The following is a 20,721-nucleotide window of genomic DNA, read 5'->3' as shown; positions in this document are numbered from 1 at the left end:
ATTCTAGTTCAGACATCTTGCTTATATCTGTGTTGATTAAGCCCCTGGCTGTCATTTCTTCCTCTTCTTTCTTTTGGGGTGAATTCCTTCGTTTTGTCATTTTGGAGGAAGAAAAAAATTAATAAAGTAAAAAATGAAAAGTAAAAATTTAAAAACAAAACATAAATCAAATAAAGGAAGCTAGATCCTAAGTGTGTTTTGGTCTGCTTGTTGACAGAAGCTTGATAGAACAGAGAAAAAAAAGGAAAGGATAAAAGAAAAAAAGATAAGAAAAAAATTTAAAAATTAAAAAAACTTAATGTAATAAAATAGAATAAAATGAAATGAAAGAGAAATAAAAAAAACTTTTTAAATAAAAAATAAAGGAATAAAAATAAAAAATTTTCTTTCTGTATTCAAGAATGAGGAAGAAAAGGAAAAAGAAAAAAGGAAACATTTAAGCAAAAACAGAAGCAAATAAAACGAACAAATAAATGAACCAGCGAACAGAATGAAACCCGAATGAAGTTACATCCAGTTTACCCCAGAACTGAAACTATGAAGCCTTCCATAGTCCATACACTAAGCAGGTGGAATGCCTTATGCTGTTTTTCTAGGGGATATGCTTGGAGGGCGCACTTAGGCAGGACTTGGTGTAATGGCTCCATTCTCCACTAGGTGGCTGCTTAGCTTACTGGGGTGGAACAGTGTGGTGCGCATGTGTGCATATGCACGCATGCATGTGGGAGAGGTGGAAATGGTTTCACCCAACAAATTAAAAAAAATTTTTTAAATAAGAACAAAAAACTGCTGCTCTTCAAAAGACCATTAAGAAAACTGAAATGCAAGCCACAGTCTGACAGAGATATTCATAATATATACGTGGTAGGCAGAATAATAGCTCCCCAAAGATTTCCATGTCCTAATCCCTGAAGCCTGTGAATATGTTACCCTACAGAGCAAAGGGACTTTGCAGATTTTATTAAATGAAGGATGTTGTGGGGCGCCTGGGAGGCTCAGTCAGTTAAGCATCTGACTTCAGCTCTGGTCATGATCTCACGGTCTGTGAGTTTGAGCCCCGCGTCGGCCTCTGTGCGGACAGCTCAGAGCCTGGAGCCTGCTTCCGATTCTGTGTCTCCCTCTCTCTGACCCTCCCCCATTCATGCTCTGTCTTTCTCTGTCTCAAAAATAAATAAACGTTAAAAAATATATATATTTAAATGAAGGATTTTGAGATGGGCGACTATCCTGGATTATCTGGGTGTGTCTAATGTAATCACAATTATAAATGGGAAGCAAGAGTGTCAGAATCAGAGAAACTGGAAGACGCCATACTACTGGCTTTGAAAACGGAAGAAGAGGCTACCAGCCAAAGAATGCAAGGCACCTCACAAAGCTGGAAAAGGCAAGGGAATGAATTCTCCCCTAGAGATTCCAGAAGGAACACAGTCCTGCCAACACCATGAACCATTTCAGACTTCTAACCTCCAAAACTTTGAGATAATAAATGTGTTGTTTCAAGCCACTAAGTTTGTGGCAATTTGTCATGGTAGCAATAAAAAGTAATATACATATACAACAAAGAACTTGTATCCAGAAAATAGTAAGAACTTTTTATACCTCAATTATAAAACCAACAACCAAAAAAGGGCAAGAGATTTGTACACATACTTTACAAGAGAATGGTGTACACATATTTCACAATAGAATGTCCAACAAACACATGAAAAAGCACTCAACAGTAGCCATTAAGAAAATGCTATAATCAAATCCATAATGAAATAATACTGTGGACCTACCAGAAAGACTGAGATTATAAAGTGTAACTAAGTTGGTAAGAACATGAAGCAACCGAAACTCTTTAACTGGTGAATATGTAAAATGGTACAACCATTTTGGAAAAGATGTCCCCCCAAATTTGTAAATGAATGTTCCCAGCAGCTTTCTTCATTATAGTCCAAAAAGGAAACAATCCAAAATAGCCATCAGTCAGTGAATGGATAAACAAAACATGGCTTAGTCCTATTATAGAATACTACTTAACAAGAAAAAGGAACTGATGCTACGTGCAGCAACATGGATGAATTTCAAACACACGCTAAGCAAAAGAAGTGAAATACAACAGGTACACGAGTTCCATTCATATGAATTTCTATAACCGGCAAAACTAACCCATGATGACAGAAAGCAGATCAGTGCTTTCCTGGAGCCAGGGGTTAAGCTGGGAGCAGACTGACTACAAAGGTTCACAAGAGCTTCTGAAGTGATGGAAATATTTTATATCTTGATTGTGGTAGTAATTATGCAGGAGTATCTGTGTCAAAGCTCATCAAACTACACTTAAAGTAGGAGTTTTTTTTAATTGTACATCAAACCATGATTTTAAAAGAAGTTGAATTTATTTTTTAATTTAAAATTTTATTGATTTTATTTCTTAATTTAAAAAATTTTTAAATTGTTTTTAATGTTTATTTATTTTTGAGAGAGAGACAGAGCACGAGTCGGGGAAGGGCAGAGAGAGAGGGAAACACAGAATCCAAAGCAGGCTCCAGGCTCCGAGCTGTCAGCACAGAGCCCGATGTGGGGTTTGAACTCACAAACCATGAGATCATGACCTGAGCCAAAGTCAGACACTTAGCCAACTGAGCCACCCAGGCGCCCCAAGAAGTTGATTTTAAGAGAATAAAATGCCTGCACCTAATTAAGCAGACTGTAGGTTTCTGAAGCTGAGCTCTCCCTTTCCCATTTGTAATACACACCTACTTGTGCTGCAGAAGAGAAGAAATGTGAGTCTATAGACAGCATGGTGATACATCCTGTGGCAGAAACAGCAAACACTTACCTGAGGTGCTACATAATAAGGGGTGAATTGGGGTGTCATCAAGTCACCTTGGTCAATTTTGGCAAACCCAAAGTCACACAACTTCACTGGGGCATCCTAAAATAAAGCAAATGGAAGTCATTGGTCCAGAGTTCTCAGTAAACACTAAAGGAAAATCCAAGTGGAAGACATATTACCTTGAGCTCTCACTCATGGGTTTCTGACTAACACCTGAGACTATGAATAGCATGTCCTCACATCTGAAGACAATGATTCATACTGAAGAATCTTTCTTAGTAATACAGAGGTAAAGAATTTCTGCCCACTCACAGTTGGCCTTGTTTCATGATTGGTAATTTGCAGTACTAAAATCAAGATTTTAGCCAAAAGAAAAAAAAAAATCTTAGCCAAGTGCCCCCTGACTCTATCTACTGGCCCATCATCTCTTTCCGATCCAGGGTGCGATTTCACTTTTACCATCAGCTTCAAGATAGCCAGAGCAACTTATTTGGTGGGACATGGTACATAGGGCAAGGGATGAGACGGGAGAGGAAAAAACACCTGATCAAAATTAACAGCAAATATAACCATTACGCCTGAAGGTAATTTTTAACAGCATATAGATTACTGCCCCTTCCCAAAGTACCTCCAAATGATATCCAAAATCTTAAGTCTTACAAATGCATTATCAGTACCATCCAAAATTATCAATGCCAGGGGCACAGTAGAATTTCTCTGAGCCTCTAGCAAGGAAACAAGTGGGGAAAGTAGGCTGCCTGAAGCACTTTGGCTTAAAGCCTCCTCACCATGGATTCAGAGCACTCCAAACACATACACACCTACACACCCATTCCTGAACTATGCTGAGCGTGGCAGCACTAAAATGCAGCAAAACAAGTCATCTCACCAAAGAGTTATCCTTGAAGAGCAGATTTTCAGGCTTGAGGTCTCTGTGAGCAATGTTTAACAGGTGACAGTGCTGTAGAGCCAAAGCTATCTGGAAAAGGACAGTGGAGCAACCACATCTTAGAAAAGACAGCTCTTTAATGCTCCTGGTTTAGAGAACTCAGGATGTTAAAAAAAAAAAAAAAAAAAAAAAAAAAAAAAAAAAAGATCCTTAATTAAGTCAATTACAACTGCGGTCAGTTTTCAGTTTTAAAGCAGAAATTAAGTAAGACTTTGGGTACCAAGGAATAGAAATGAATTAAACTTAGTTTAAGTGCAACCTGTATTTTATTAAACAAAGAGGAAAATACAACAGTAACACACTTCTTTTGTCAAAGTAAACTGATGGTTAAATCCTGTATGAAATGGGAAGAATGAAATGCTTCCAATTCCACTCATCTGAGATGCAACGGGGCTGCAGAGTAAGCGCTGTGCCAGGCAGCCTTCGTAGGGTTGGGTGTTGCCCAGCAGGGCAGTGGCCACTAACACCTGGCTCAGAAGGGAACCGCACTCTCCAGGGGGCTCAACTCCAAGCTCTGCCTTCGAGAAAAATAGAAAGCAGCTAACTGGATTTTTCCACCAGATGTTCCAATTTGCTCATCCCATTTGTTGAAATGAAATGTCACCTATTTAAGTGGGTTTGAAGGGTTTTTGTTCTACAGAAGATTATCAGAGCACATCCTAAGATTTAAAATATTTGAAAAATACGAGGTGTATTTTTTAAAATTAAATAGAGAGAACAAATTCTACCTGTTTTTTAGTTCTCAGTATGGAATTGTCCCTGGCATTCCAAATATCAGTTCCTCCCTACCAGAAAGGAGGCTTCTAATAATGCGTGAGGCTCCTTCACATTGGTAGAGCTTGGATTTGAGGCTGCTGGCTGTGGTTTGCACTCACAAGCATAGGTAGTGTGCTATAAGAGGGTCAAGTCTTCCGCTAACACCGCAAGGGTCTCTGGCCCAGTAAGTAGAGTTTGATAGTAATTCTTGCTACAAGTGAAAAAAAAAAATGCTTGAGGCTCATGGAAAATTTGGAATAATTTTTTTATTAAGAACCAATTAGGCTGTGCTTCCTGCTTTTTGCCTTGCTTGCTTGGCCTGAAGATAAGCCTTGAGAGTCTAGCTTTTCACCTCTTCAAGAGGTAATTTCAGTTAGATTCCTAGTATTGTTTGTGACATAAATCATTTCTGTAGCAATAAAACATGATGTCAAAATAGACTATAATCAGGAATAACCCAGAATTAGAAAGACCTTAGAATTCTATGAAAATCTGATAAGGTGACTCAAAAGCAAAGTGTCTTGTATACAATCATCTTAGAACATATTTTTATACCATACAATCTTTCAGGTGTTATCAGTAGCAATTTATCTCCAAGTCCAACAATAGTGCTTAGACACTACATGTTTAATAGCTACAGTCTAAAAAGGAATTAAAAAATTACCTTCCTTCCAGAGTGTATTTAAATCTTATAATAGACAAGCAATTGACAACCACTTAAAAATACAGTGCTCCCCACCAAAGCATAAAAGGGGTCACATTTCTCCTGTCAAAGCATCTTTTCTGATTACATAACAAAGCAGGCAATGAGAGATCAAATAGAGCTTTTCTTCAAGCTTTCTTTTATTCCCCCCAATGAAATTGTGCTTGTTAACCAACATTGTTGGCAGTTTGATTGGTACCCGGGGTTAACTTGCCTGCTTTGTTACTTGGCTGGCTTGCTTCTCTGTAAAGTGCCGGTGCTGGCTGATTCTGTGAAATAGCTCTCCCCCTTCCATCATCTCCATTACAATTAAGAGTCGAGCCCTGTTTGAAAGCATTTGATTTTGTTAAGTTAAAAAAAAAAAAACCCTGAAACATCAAGTAGCTAACCTAAAGATGCCTTATGTACCAAATGTGTAATAACTGCTTCCTAAGTCTGACCCGCCCACACCCCTCTAAGTGGACCCTTGTCACTACCAACTAGACACTATGAATAAGAAATAGCCCACACCTAAAATTTTCTAAGAAGCTAAAATGGGAGTAAAATAATTAAGTTTTGAAGACAATGATCCTTTTGAAGATACTGTACTTGTTATTACTAGATGTTAAAGGGGGGGTGATATATTAAGTGACATGTTTTGTATCATATTTAGGGCAGCTAGATGGAAAATGTATCGAAAACAGAGTATGACTTTGTGTAGAACATGAATTTCAAGTCACTTGGCTGCTGTTGGGCCACCCTGGTAATTCACTCTCATTCTGTGTCTGTCTGTGTCTGTATCTATATCCGTGTCTCTCTCTCTCCACTCCTGTCCCCACTACACTAGTTTTCCATGTGACCCACAGCATACCCAGCAGGACAGCTGGACAAGGCTACACAGCTACTAAAAAAAAAAAAGCAAAAATTCTTATGGTGTCAAAAAGAAAAAAAATCGGAATTCTGGTTACCATTCTTTGATATACATGCTTCCAGTTTCCATCCAAATGCTTTCACCAACAGAGCACAGTTGTAAGAAACAATCATTTGATTTCCCATTTGTTTTTACAAATCCATCTTCTTTGTCCACCCAGAAGACTCCTACCCATCCTCTTCAAGTCCTAGGCCTGACATAACCACTGTGTGAGACACCTTGTCTCCCTAGCCTACAGTTAGCAGCTCTCCTCTCCTTTATAAGCTCAAAGTATTTTATGGATGCCTCTCCTTGGTGCCTATCACATTGCTATGATGACAGGTTTACATCTCAGTACCCCCAGTAGAAACCATACCTTATTTAACTTTGAATTCCCTGGAAGACACCTGGAATGCCACTCAATGGGTTTGCCAAATATTTGGCAGCTAAAAGAATAATGTTGATTTCTTCCTTTAAAAGCAATGTCAGACTAAGCAATACGGGCTTTTTGCCATATCAACTTCAAAGACAGTGCCTAGTAATATTTGGTCCTCTTTCACTAATTTGAAATAGAATGTTTTAATTCCACATTACATACTTTTTTTTTTTTTTTTTAAAGAGAAAGTAATCACAATAATCAGGGGGCCCCAGAGAGTAGGTGGGGCATAGATAAAACAAGACTGGCAATGAGTTGGTAACTGTTGAGTTTGCATGATGGGTACCTGGGGATTCACTGAATAATTCTGTCTGCTTTTACAAATGTTTGAAATTTTCCAAACTAAAAGGAGGAAAGAGGGAGGGAAGCAGGGAGGGAGGGAGGGAAGGAAGGAAGGAAGGAAGGAAGGAAGGAGGGATGGAGAGAAAGGGGGAGGGGGAGAGAGAGCACAAAAGAGAGGAAAACCCCACTACACCTTGGCCTACATGTGGAGAGGTGGATATGAGGTGATGACCCCTATGTAGTCTTACCTGGGGCTGGACTCATGAGGAAACTGTACACTGTTAGCAAACACTTCAATAATTTGAACTATATTTGGGTGTGTGGCACACATCATGTGCAGACGTACCTTAAAGAGAACAGAGATTCACCTCACCAACAAATTTACTTTCTGCTGCCCCATCTATTAGCAAATGAAAAATCTGGCAAATAACTCATTTGGTTTCAGAAATTATTCATACATCTCTAAGCAAAAGAGTATGTCCTCCATTGTACATATTCCTAACATGTCATCACAACATCTGGGTGATTTAAAACAAAGGTGTTTTTTTTTTAAAGTAGAAACACACCGTCACAGCCCTCCTACAGCACTTACAAGACACTATTCACCATTCTCCACTCTTCAGGGACCTTGTCCAATAAGTATAAGCTGAGGTAAACCTGAACAGTTCAGGGCACAAGAACTACATTAACTGAAAAAGAACAAGAGGGAGTTGAAAGGAAATAAGACTCTATCAGCCTTTGGCACTGATAGATATGGGACCACTTTAACATGATAACATGAATAGGGAAAAGGGGTAAATATGGATATAAAATTCTTTGTGCATCTCTGTATTCTCTGCCTTACTTGTAAAAAGAATAATTCTTAGGCACTTCCAATACTTAGGCAAATCAAGGCAACAAAGGGCCATACCTCATTTCTAGCTTTTGGACGATCAAAAAGAATTTTCAGTGCAAACCGTTCTTGAGTAGATTTCTTCACACAGACTCTAGATTTGGAGGAAAAAAATTCAATCAGAAATCATCTATTAACAGTGAAAACTAATTTAACAAGTTCTTTTAGAACTGTACTTTTTTTTAATGTTTACTTATTTATTTTGAGAGAAAGAGAGCACGAGCAGGGGACAGGCAGAGAGAGAGGGAGAAAGAGAATCCCAAGCAGGTTCCATGCTGCCAGCACAGAGCCCAACACAGGGCTCAATCTCACAAAACATAAGATCATGACCTGAGCTGAAATCAAGAGTCAGACACCTCACTGACTGAGCCACTTGGGTGCCCCCTTAGAATTGTACTTCTAATCAAGAATATATCCAGATGCATCCAAATAAACTTGCCCCTAGGGCTAGCAGGTGGAGAGGCAGAAAAGCCATCTCACCCACCCTGCACAAGCCTCAGCTCCCGCGCCATGTGAAAGCAACCTGAGGATGGCCAAGGAAGGAATAATGGCCTCTGCTGGCTATAGGCGACTCTCAAGAGTAGCTCCGCAACCTCAGTATCTTAAATGATTCTACATTACAGACCATGTGGCTCAATTAAATAGATTTCTAAATGGATGAGAAAAAGCCTAACATAAATACCTCCACTTGTTAAAGTTATTTCACCAGTGTGGCACACTTGCTGTTTCTAATGGCCAACGTAGGTCAAATGGCCTTCTTCAGAGCAACTTTGCCATACTTTGCATGTGGGTCTCTTACCTAACTGGACCACTAATTCCAGCTCCCAGCTTCTGAGTCCAATTGATATTGTATTCCTCTAAAATGGAGGTTTCCTATTAAAATAGAAAAGGGTGGGGGCAGAAAATGATTCTCCAATTAAAAAGCTGAAAATTAAGCAGGGTGGACAACAGAAAACCTTATCACTCAACACCTCATCTTCTAAGAGAAACCGATAAGCAGAGCTTTGCATTCTTTTGGTTTTATAATTAGGTATTTTGTCTAAATGACTAAGTTAGGCACTGTTTTCCAGCAAAAGAGAAAGCAAACACATTAGGAGGAGAAGAAATTCTTCAGCTCATCTACAAGGTCCATTTGAGTAGATATTCAATGTTTTTTGGGGGGAGTGTGAAAGGAAGACATTCTTTCAAAATACTTCACACTAAATATTCACTTGCTAAAATGGTCAGGTACCTTTTCTGAGGTTCCAGAAAGACTGGTCTGATATATGCTTCCATGACCAGTGGCCTATACTCTTGAACAAGTTGGTCAAATTGTTGGAATAACAGTAAATTGTTATCTATTGAATAAATTGAGACTTAAAAGTTCAAATAAGGTAGTAGTGAGTAGTAAATTGATCTAATTTTCAATGGCATCATTTTGAATATAAAGATATTGTCATATTCATTGGGTAACTATATTTTTTTATAGTTTTCACTTGTTTTATTATACTTTTAATAGTTTTCAGTGGTTCCAGACATAGCCTCTATAGTTTTTATGGAATTCCTGTCTAATCACTATATGTTAAGCTTCTATTGCCATATGCTCAGGCAAGAAAGCCACATATTAAAGTTGTGGTAGGCTAAAATTCATTTTTCAGGGTTCCAAAGGAAGAAAAGGAAACCAAATTCAGACCTTGAGAAATTGGGCTAAAACTCATGAGACATTCAAATTGTTTTGTTGCAATGAAAATCTAACAGAATCCCAATTCCCAGTATATGGGAACAGAATATCTGTCCATGTAACACACATTCACTGAGCAGTTGCTATGTGCCAGACATTAGGCTAAGTTCAGAGATGAAAATAGAGCTTCTGCCCAATTAATATGCAAGCATATAAAGTAAGATTAGAATAGCCATCACCTCCACACGTCTTTGCAGCCCAGTTTTTTTTTTTTCTGCTCAGACTTTTTTTTTTTTTGATTACTAGTGAAGTAACACTTTTATTTTTTTTAATTTTTTATAATATAATTTATTGTCAAACTGGTTTCCATACAACACCCAGTACTCATCCCAACAAATGCCCTCCTCAATGCCCATCACCCACTTTCCCTTCTCCCCACAGCCCCCATCAACCCTTTGTTCTCAGTATCCAAGAGTCTCTTATGGTTTGCCTCCCTCCCTCTCTGTAACTTTTTCCCCCCTTCCCCTCCCTCATGGTCTTCTGTTAAGTTTCTGAAGATCTATATATGAGTGAAAATATATGGTATCTATCTTTCTCTGACTGACTTATTTCACTTAGCCTAATACCCTCCAGTTCCATTCACGTTGCTGCAAATGGCCAGATTTCATTCTTTCTCATTGCCAAGTAGTATTCCATTGTGTATATAAACCACGTCTTCTTTATCCATTCGTCAGTTGATGGGACATTTAGGCTCTTCAACAAATTGTACTGGGAAAACTGGGTATCCACATGCAAAAGAACAAAGTTGGACCCTTAACCCCATATACCAAAAACTCAAAATAGATCAAAGAGCTTAATGTAAGACCTAAGACAATAAAACTCTTAGGACACAAGTTTCATAACACTGTCTTTGGCAATGATTCCTTGGATAGGACATCAAAGGAACAGGCAACAAAAGAAAAACTAGACAAGATGACTATGAAAATTGAAAAATTTTGTGTATCAAAAAACACTATTAATAGAGTAAAAAGGCAACCCACATAATAGGAGAAAATATTTGCAGATCAAGTGTGTAATAAGGGATTACTATCCAGAATATAGAGAACACCTAAAACTCAACAAAAAAACCCAAACAACCTGATTCAAAAAATGGGCAAAGAATTTGAATAGACATTTTCCCAAAGATATAAAAACAGCCAATAAACACATGAAAAGATGCTCAGCATCACTAATCATGAAGAAAACGCAAATCAAAATTCAATCAGATACAACCTCACACCCATTAGGATAGCTACTATCAAAAAGAAAAAAAAAGGCAAAAAACAAAACAAAACACAAAAACAGAAAATAACAAGTATTGGCAAAGATATGGAGAAACTGGAACCCTTATGCACTACTGATGGGAGTGTACAATGGTACAACTACTGTGGAAAACAGTATGGTAGCTCCTCAAAAAAATTAAAACTAGAATTCCCATATGATCCAGCAAGTCAACTTCTGGGTATATACTCAAAAGAAATGAAAACAAGATCTTCAAGAGGTATTTGTACATCTATGTTTATAACAGTACTATTCACAATAGCTAAAACATGGAAGGGACCTAAATGTCCATATACATACAATGGAATATCATTCAGCCTTAAAAAGTAAAAGAAAAGAAAGTCAGTAATATGCTACAATATGATAAACCTTGAAAATATTATGCTAAGAGAAATAAGTCAGTCACAAAAAGACAAATACTTTATGATTCCATTTTTCTGAGGTGCTCAGAGTAGTCAATATTATAGACAGAAAGTAGATGGGTAGTTGGTAGAGTCTGGGGGGGAAGGAGACAATGGCAGGGTTACTGTTTAATGAGTACAGAGTTTCAGTTTTACAAGAGCAAAAGAATTATGGGGATGGATGGTGGTGATAGCTGCACATTAGAACTGTATTTAATGCCAGTGAAGTGCATCTTAAAAATGGTTAAGATGGTAAATTTTATGTTTAATTTTATCACAATTTTTTAAATGGGGAAAAAAGTAAAAGGATGGAAAAAGATATACCATGAGTAACTACAAGAGAGCTGAAGCAGCTATACAGACAATAGACAAAATAGACTTTAAAACAAAAGATGTTGTGACAGTATGGTTGGAACTAGAATACATTTGCTAAGTGAAATAAGTTGGGCAGAGAGAGACAAAATCTCATGATTTCACTCATATGTGGAATTTAAGAAACACAACAGATAAAACACAGGGGAAGGGAAGGAAAAATAAGATAAAAACAGAGAAGGAGGCAAACCATAAGACACTCTTAAGTACAGAGATCAAACTGAGGGTTGTTAGAGGGATGGTGGGTGGGGGATGAGATAAATGGGTAATGGGCATTAAGGAGGGCACTTGTTGGGTGTTATATGTAAGTGATGAATCACTGGGTTCTACTCCTAAAACCAATACTACTCTGTATGTTAACCAACTTTAATTTAAATAGATAGATAGATAGATCAAAAGATGTTAATAAAGAAAGAGAAGCACTTTTTATAATGATGAAAAGGTCAATTCAGATAGGATGATTATAAACATATATGCAGGCACCTAACAGTAGAATCCAAAAATAAATGAAGCACAATTTGACAGAATATAAGAGGAAAATAGACAATTCAAAAAAATAGTTGGAGATTCTAATACTGCCACTCTCAATAACAGAAAAGCTAGACAGAAAATCAGCAAGAAAAACTTGTAGTAGAAGATAACATTGTCAACCAATTTGACCTGACATCTACAGAACACAGCATCCTATTCTTCAGGATAAACCATATGCTAGATCATAAGTCTCCATAAATTTTTTTAAACTGAATATATAAAGTTCTTCAACCACAATGGAATTAAGCTATAAATCAACAAGGAAATTTGGGAAATTTCAAAAATTCAAAAAAAAATTCAAAATTCAAAGAAGTTCAAAATTTACATAACACTTCTAAATAATCAATGGGTCAAAGAGGAAACAAGAAAAATTAGAAAAATTTTTAAAAAAATATTTTGATCTGAATGAAAATAAAAACAATACAGTAGTCTTCCCTTGTCTGTGGAGGATACATTCCAAGACTCCCAGGGGATACCTGAAACCACAGGACAGTACCAAATCCTAATGTTTTTCCTCTACATACCTATGATAAAATTTAATAATTTAGTTATAATGTATATAGCTTAACATTATACATTATAATTTATAAATTAGGCACAGTAAGAGACTAACAATAATTAATAATCAAATAAAACAATTATAACAATATACTGTAATAAAAGTCATGTTAACATGCTCTCTGTCTTTCAGAAAATATCGTATTCTACCATACTCACCCTTCCTCTTGTTGTGATGATGTGAGGTGATAAAGTGCCTGTATGATGAGATGAAGTGAGATGAATGACGGGAAGCATTGTGACAAAGCATTAGGCTACTACTGACCTTCTGATGATTCAAAAGGACTGTCTGCTTCCCGACCATGGTTGGCCACAGATAACTGAAACCATGGAAAGCAAAACCGTGGCTGTGAGGGGGCTGTATGTATGCTAAAATTTATTATGTGCAGCTAAAGTGGTGTTTAGATGGAAATTTATAGCTATAAATCTCTACATAAGAAAGATCACAAATCAATAACCTAAGCTTCTATTTTGAAAAACTAGCAGGAAAAAAATATATACTTGGGGCACCTGGATGGCTCAGTCTGTTGAACATCTGACTCGATATAGGCTCAGGTTGTGATCTCACAGTCATGGAATCAAGCCCCATTGGGCTCTGCACTGAGTGGAGCCTGCTTGGGATTCTATTTCTTCCTTTCTCTCTCTGCCCCTCCCCCCACACACACTTTTTCACCCTCTCTCAAAATAAATAAATAAACTTATATATATAGTCAAAGCAAGCAGATAGAAATAATAAAAATTCGAGCAGAAATCAATAAAACAGAAGACAGAAAATAGAGAAAAATCAATGAAAACCAATAGTTAATTCCTCAAGATATCAAAATTAACAAAACTTTAGTTAGACTGAGAAGAAAAAAAACCCCACAAATGATTAATATTAGAAATGAAAGAGGAGGGGGTGCCTGGGTGGCTCAGTTGGTTGAGCGTTCAACGGTCCCCACGTCGGGCTCTGTGCTGACAGCTCAGAGCCTGCTTCGGATTCTGTTTCTCCCTCTCTCTCTGCCCCTCCCCTGCTCATGCTCTGTATCTCTCTCAAAAATAAACATTAAAAAAATAATAATAAAAATTAAAAAAAAAAGAAATAGGAGACATCACAATCAACCTTACAGGAATCAAAGCATTATAAAGGATCACCATAAACAACTTTATGCCAGCAAATCAGACCACTAGATGAAATGGCCAAATTCCTAGAAAGACATAAATTACCAAAACTCACTCAAGAGGAGATAGAAAATCTGAATAAAACTATAACAAGAAACTGAATTAATAACAAAACAAAACAAAACAAAACAAAACAAAAAAGTCTTCCCACAAAGTAAAGGCTAGGCCCACATAGCTTCAGTGGTAAATTCTACCAAATCATTTAAAGCATGGTTTCTCAACCTCAGCATCACTGACATTATGAACCAATAGTTCTTTGTTGTGAGGTTGTCCTGTGCATTGCTAAGATGTTCAGGAGCATTCCTGGCCTCTACCTGCTAGATACTACAAGCATCCCCTACCCACACTGAACAACTGTAATATTAGTCTCCAGACACTGCCAAATGCCTCACAAGAGGCAAAAACTGCCCCCTACTTAATGAAATGATATCAAGCCTCTGCACAAACTCTTCCAGAAAACAGAGGAGGATATAACTTCCCAAACTCATTCGGAAGCAAGTATTTCCCTCATACCAAAGCTAGACAAAGGCATCACAAGAAAACTATAGGCCTTTATCTCTCATGAATAAAAATGCAAAAATCCTCAGCAAAATTAGCAAAGTGAATACAGAAACATGTAAGAATAACTTTACATCAGACTAGGTGAGGTTTATACCAAGAATGCAAAATTGGTTTAATATCTGAAACTCAATTAATGTTACTCAATTAATACACCATAGTAAGAATAAAGAACAAAAACTATATAATCAACTCAATAGGTGAAGAAAAAGAACTTAACAAAAATTCAACACCTAATCCTGATAAAAATTCTCGGCAAACAAGGAATAGAAGAAAACTCAATTGGACAAAGGATGTCTACAAAACCACTTACTTAGCAATAAGTCTTTAATGCTTTTCCCCTGAGATCAGGAACAAGGCAAGATGTCCACTTTTGCCACTTTCATTCAACACTGTACCTGAGGTTCTACCCACAGAATAAGGCAAGAAAACAAAATTAAGAGCACGCATCCTGTAAAGGAAGAAGTAAAACGGTATTTATTTGCTGAAGACATGATTTTTATATGTGGAAAATCCTAAAGAACCTACACACACACAAAAAATCTAGAACTTAGCAAATGTGGTAAAGATGCAAAACACAATATCAAAATACAGAAATAAACTGCCTTTCTCTACACTAATGACAAACAATCCAAAAAATAAAATTTAACAATTCTTAACAGCATCATAAAGAATAAAATATTTAGGAATAAATTTGTTAAAAAGTGCAAGATTTATACACTGAAAACTACAAATACATCACCAAGAAAAATGGGAGAAGCCCTAATGAAATGGAGAGCTATACCCTGTTCATGGATTAGAAGACAATATTGTTAAGATAGCAACTGTCCCCAAATTGACCTATAGATTCAGTGGAACCTCTATCAAAATCCCAGCACACGTTTTTGTAGAAATAAACAAGCTGATTCTAAAATTCATTTGGAAATACAAAGAACTTGAATAGCCAACTTAATTTTGAAAAAGAAAAATCAAATTGGCTCTCACACTACCCAGTTTTGGAAATTTACTATAAAGCTTCAGTAATAAAGATGATACTGGTATGAGGACAGTCATATTGATCAATAGAACAAAACAGAGAATCCAGAAAAAAACTCACACACTATGATCAACTGATTCTCAAAAAAAGTACCAAAGTAATTCAATAGGCAAAAGACAGTGTTTTGAACAAACTGTCCTGGAACAACTGGATATCCATGTTAAAGACAAACAAAACCTTAGACCCTTATGTGACACCAAAGACAAAAGTTAACTCCAAGTGGATATCAGATCTAAATAAAGAACTAAAAACTATAAAACTTCTAGAAGGAAATATAGTTGAAAAAATCTTATAACCTGAGACTAGGCAAAGATTTCCTAGCTATGACACCATAAGCACAATCCATCAAAGAAAAGAAAAAGAAAAACAAAAAAGATACACTGGACTTCATCAAAGTTAAAACCATTAAAAAGTGAAAAGCCAAGACATATACTGGGAAAAAATATTTGCAGATCTATGTCTGATAAATCACTTTTATTCAGAGTTTATAAAGAACTCTTACAACTCAGTAATAAGACAAACAATTTAAAAATGGGCAAGGGGCTCTTGGGTGGTTCAGTCAGTTAAGCATCTGAATTCAGCTCAGGTCATGATCTCACAGCCCATGAGTTCAAGCCCCACATCAGGTTCTCTGCTGTCAGCACAGAGCCCACTTCAGATCCTCTGTCTCCCTCCCTCTACTCCTCCCCTGCTTGTGTGCTCTCACTCTCTCTCTCCCTCAAAAATAAACATTTTAAAAAATTAAAAATAAAATAAAAATGGGCAAAAGATTTTAATAGTTAAATAGGAAAAAAAAAATACACGAATGGCAAACACGTGAAAAGATACTCAACAGCATTAGAATTAGGTTTTATTCAGAGTATATGAAGAACCCTTGCAACTCAATAAGACAAATAACCCAACTTAAAAATGGGCAAGTGATTTGAATAGACATTTCACCAGAAAAGATACACAAATGGCAAATAAACACATGAAAAGTTGTTCAACAATATGAGTCATTAGGGAAATGCACATTAAAACCACAATCAGATACTACTACACAACCATTAGAATAGCTAAAATAGAAAGACTGACAATACCAAATATTTGTGAGGAGGGTGAAAACAAACAAACAAAAATGGCCCAAACCACTCAAATACTACCGGTGGGAATGAATATTGGTAAAGCTACTTTGGAAAAGTTTTGCAATTTCTTAAAAAGTTAAACATAAACTTACCATACGTAAAATTACCTAGTAATTCCATACCAAGGTATTTACCCAGAAGGAATTAAAACAAATGTTTACACAAAAACTTGCATGGGCAAGTTGTATTTATCATTTTGTTCATAATAGCTAAAATTCAAAAACAACCTAAATGCCCATCAACTGGGGATGAATAAACAATAAAGATTACTCAACAAGTAAAAAGAAATAAACTCAACGCATGCACTAACATGGATGAATCTTATAAGTATTTTAAGAAGCCAAACACATTACACTACATATTATATACAATTTCATTAATTTGGAATTTCTCAAGACAAAACAGGTGACAGAAAACAGATCAATGATCATCTGGAGTGGCAAGTGGGAGTAGAGTATGACTACAGAGAGGCAAAAAGAACTTTCTAGGGGGGGATAGAAATACTCTAAAACTGGATTGTGATGACAGTTGTACAACTCTATAAGTTTATTAACAATTCTTCAAGTATACACTTACACTGAGTTAATTTTATGGTATGTAAATTATACTGAAATTTAAAAAAAAATTTTAAAACTAAGGAAATGAATTTTCACTAGTTCATCAAATATTAAGAACTCTTCCATATACAATAAAAGACATATATGCAAGACAATATCTAACCCCCAAATGCTCATTCTCCAGGTTTAGTTAAGTGCCTTAGGAATAGTGAAGCCATAGGGCTATGGGAGAAGAGACAGAAATGAGAAGACAGAGGCTATGGTTGTTGCCTTGGCCGTATCCTAACTATTCTGAAGAGTAATAAGATGAGATGTTAAAGTCTAATTGGACCGCTCTTAGGTAGTCAGGCAGAAGTTTAAGAGTCCAGGACAACAGCTTTTCCAGCTGAACTCTAGAGGTCTCAGTCCTCACCAATGAGGGACGTCCTCAAGAAAGCAAAATAATGAATACAGCACAAGGTAACAGACCAGAAGTTTTATTTATTGTGATGCTGGCTTGCTTCCAAGGGAGTATATCCTAGTCAGTACTGGAAGTCAGATCAGATATTTTCAACTCCACTTATTTGTACTGGTTGGACACAAATTAGTAGGAAGACTCATCAATGACCTATCAAGTACATGAAGAAAAGCTAAAATATTTTAAGAAAATTAACTTGGGCAATAGTGACCAAGAAATTGTAACTTTCTAAAACGACTGTTTAGTTGCTATGAGCCAACATTCATCAAGTTCTTACTAAATGTTAGTTATTATTTTAAGCACATTTAGAAATATTTGCTCATCAAATCCTCACAAACCCTATGGAGTGTTTTTATCTCATTTCTAGGAATGAGCAAACTCAGGGACAGAGAAGTAAAAGGATTTACTCAAGGACAGAGCTAATGAATGGCAAGGCTGAGGTTTTATGAGACTGACGTGCTACCTACTGCGCTAAGGAGGCACCTAAGGCTGATGTTTTAATCCGTTAGTCTACATAAACTATTGTAACCACTATGTAACGTTGCCTCCCATTTATATATTTAGCCACTAGAAGTCCCTCTTCTGTTAGAAACTCCACAGAGGTCCTCTTCTATTCAAGGTCAAAGCCAAAGTGCTTACAATGGTCTACAAGTCCCTCTGAGCTCTAGCTTCCCATCACCTCTCTAAAACGTAATCTATGCTGGGGTGCCTGGGTGGCTCAGTCGGTTCAGCGTTCAACTTCGCCTCAGGTCATGATCTCACGGGTGGGTTCGTAGGTTCAAGCCCTGCATCTGGCTCTGCGCTGACAGCTCAGAGCCTGGAGCCTGTTTCAGATTCTGTGTCTCCCTCTCTTTCTGCCCCTCCCCTCTGTCTCCATCTCAAAAATAAGTAACCATTTAAAAAAATAATAAATAAAACATAATGTATGTTGACCCAATGCATTCACCTTGCTTTTCCTGGATCACACAAGACTTGAACGTACCTCAGAGCCTTTTTCTCTGCTGTTCCCACTGCCTGGAATATTCTTCCCCAAGACAGTGGAGGTTTGCTCCCTCATTGCCTTCAGAGCTCCACACAAATGTCACTTCCTCAGAGAGGCCTCTCCTGACTACTTTTCCTAGTATAGTACTCCCCACCCTTTTTCTACTTAATTGTAACCACCTGCAGTGTGTTGTGTTTTTGTTTTTGTTTTTGTTTTTTTTACCTAACTCCACCATCTAGACTATAAACTGCATGAGAGGCAGGGACATTTAGAAGTTTGGCTTTGTACCACTAGTGCCTAAGACAGCACCTGGCACAAAACAGACAACACTTGAATTTAAAAATCTGCCACATATGCTCTGATTCACAACCCAGTCATAAAACTTGAGGTAACCATTCCTGACCCTGTACTAATAAAATCCAACCCCCTCCCACAAAAATGGAGTGTTTTAGAACATTTTTTGTGGTAAAATTTGATCTTCCTTAATGTGTATATTTTCATGCCTCCTTTAAAAGGTTAACTTTCTTTGGAATGACTGATTTCTATAAACTTTACTACACCAAACAAAACAAAACAACAAAAACTGTTAGAAGTGTAACTTTGTAAGTGTGTTCTGAAGGGGAAAATAACTCCAAGTTGCCAATGGATGCCTGTCCTTCAAGGGAAAATGAATTTTTTTTTTTTTTAAGGTTTATTTTTTAGTAATCTCTACACCCAAGGTGGGGCGTGAACTCACAACCCCAAGATCAAGAGCTGCACGCTCTTCCAACTGAGCCAGCCCGGCACCACAGAAAATGAAAATTCGCAGATGCTCTGACTTAATACTGCAATATAAGTAAATAATGCATATCGAACTTTAAGCTTCAGTGTTCAACTTACACAAGACTAATTTCCAAGCTACAGCTAGATAATAACTTTCTAACTATTAGCACCTCAAAGTTTGCCTGTTTGTTTTGTGGCTTTTACAAAAACAAAGAGTAAAAAACAGATTTTTAAAAAACTTTTCATTTTATTTGGGTCATTTTAGAACACACATATTTGTTTTGTTGTTGTTGTTAACAGAGCAGTAAGTCACGGGACACCATTAGCTCTTCTTCAATAAATTAAATGCTGCCTAGGAGGAGAGGGAAGAGGCAAAAGAGAGGCAACAAACGCAAAAGAACAAGTATTTGCCAAAAGACGGATTTTGTAAAGAAGGCGGACCACCTCCTTCTGAACCTGCAGGTTTCCAGGAGGCTGGTTTCAAACAATTCGAGAGCGATGGGTAAAGTCCAACTCTCCAAGTACTGTAGCAGATCATCCGGAAACAAATACTGGCGGCACTTGGGGGGTGATCGAAAGTGTAGAAGGGCCCCCTCCGTCCCACTCATATCAAGTATCTCCACGCCACTCACCTTCCGTTTTAGCTGAGCACAAATCACATCCCTGCTTTAACCAGAAAAGTCACAGGGAGTCGGACATCCCTCCCTATACATACACAAACCATTCGCCCCAGGGCCGTAAAACGCAGTCCACGGAATCCGGGAAAATCGAAACCCGACAGTCGCTGGAATCTCTCGCTTCAAGTTCTCTCCGCTTTCTGAGGCTGAGCCCAGATGAATGCCACAGGGACAGAGCGGGGAGGAAGGGGGCATCTCCCCCTTACCTTGATGGCTTTCTCCATGTCGTTCTCCTCGGACATGCTCCGTGGGGTCTCTACGGCCGGGAGCGGCGGAGGCTGCGCAGGTGCCGGGTTCCACCGCAGCCGAGGGTGCGAGGAGCTCGGCGCTAGGGCCCCTGGGCCTCGGGGAGACCGGCAGCCGCCGCCCCCAGGGACCGGAGGGGACGAGGGCCCTGGCGCCGGCTCGGCTTCGGCGGGCGGCTCTAGGCTGGCGGCGGCGGCCCCCGGGGACAAGCCTTTGTGCTGGGCCCCGCGCGGACGCCTCCCGGCTTCATCCCCAGCCGGGGAGGCAGGCTCCCGGGGCAGGGCGAGGCGGGGAGGGTCCCCGTCCGGGGCGCCGTGCAGAGGCCTCGCGGGGCCGCCGATTAGGCCCGGGCTCGCCAGGTCCTAATGAGGAACCTGCGCCTCCGTCTCCGCCGCCGGCACCTCCGCGAAGCCAAGGCCGAGCCCGCCGCCGCCGCCGCTGCCGCTCCCGCTGCCGCTGCCGCTTCAGCGCCACACATCGCCGGGACACCCGCGCCGGGCAGCCCCGCCGGCCGCCCGCCCGCCGGCGCCGTGCCCCGCCTGAGCTCCGGGCCGCCCCTCCGGCCGCCCGACTCCGTGCCCCCACGGCTCCACG

At 38.6% G+C, this 20,721-nt stretch overlaps 2 protein-coding genes and 1 non-coding gene across 8 annotated transcripts in view; 2 read left to right on the top strand and 1 right to left on the bottom strand.

Annotated features, from left to right (window-relative positions):
- Nucleotides 1-12,848, top strand: part of TMEM116 (transmembrane protein 116) — a 147,948-nt gene extending 135,100 nt beyond the window's left edge. The window contains exon 12 of the mRNA XM_060612337.3: nt 12,701-12,848. Coding sequence (XP_060468320.1) covers nt 12,701-12,756 — 56 coding nt within the window. The 3' untranslated portion in view covers nt 12,757-12,848. The remainder of the gene's footprint in view (nt 1-12,700) is intronic.
- MAPKAPK5 (MAPK activated protein kinase 5) overlaps nt 1-20,721 on the bottom strand; it is a 43,935-nt gene that overhangs the window by 23,019 nt on the left and 195 nt on the right. For 2 of the 6 annotated variants that reach the window (XM_081790680.1, XM_081790681.1), the window contains exons 2-7: nt 8,525-8,598; nt 7,744-7,819; nt 7,082-7,179; nt 5,437-5,549; nt 3,708-3,793; nt 2,822-2,917 (exon numbers count right to left, since the gene is read on the bottom strand). In XM_081790680.1, the coding sequence (XP_081646806.1) occupies nt 2,822-2,917; nt 3,708-3,793; nt 5,437-5,549; nt 7,082-7,179; nt 7,744-7,819; nt 8,525-8,598 (543 nt within the window). Of the gene's footprint in view, nt 1-2,821; nt 2,918-3,707; nt 3,798-5,436; nt 5,550-7,081; nt 7,180-7,743; nt 7,820-8,524; nt 8,599-10,011; nt 10,170-20,087; nt 20,719-20,721 lie in introns of those variants that run through there. The other 4 variants (XM_078435799.1, XM_078435800.1, XM_081790683.1 and 1 more) reach the window with 3 other exon arrangements.
- On the top strand, nt 4,589-4,742 carry LOC132666144 (small nucleolar RNA SNORA62/SNORA6 family). The gene has a single exon (XR_009604522.1). It is a non-coding gene; the product is annotated as a small nucleolar RNA SNORA62/SNORA6 family (small nucleolar RNA).

The sequence above is a fragment of the Panthera onca genome, chromosome D3 (genome assembly GCF_046562875.1).
Source record: "Panthera onca isolate mPanOnc1 chromosome D3, mPanOnc1 haplotype 2, whole genome shotgun sequence".
Classification (NCBI taxonomy): domain Eukaryota; kingdom Metazoa; phylum Chordata; class Mammalia; order Carnivora; family Felidae; genus Panthera; species Panthera onca.
Note: the sequence above shows the minus strand (reverse complement) of the source record. Positions and strands in the feature narration are given on the sequence as shown.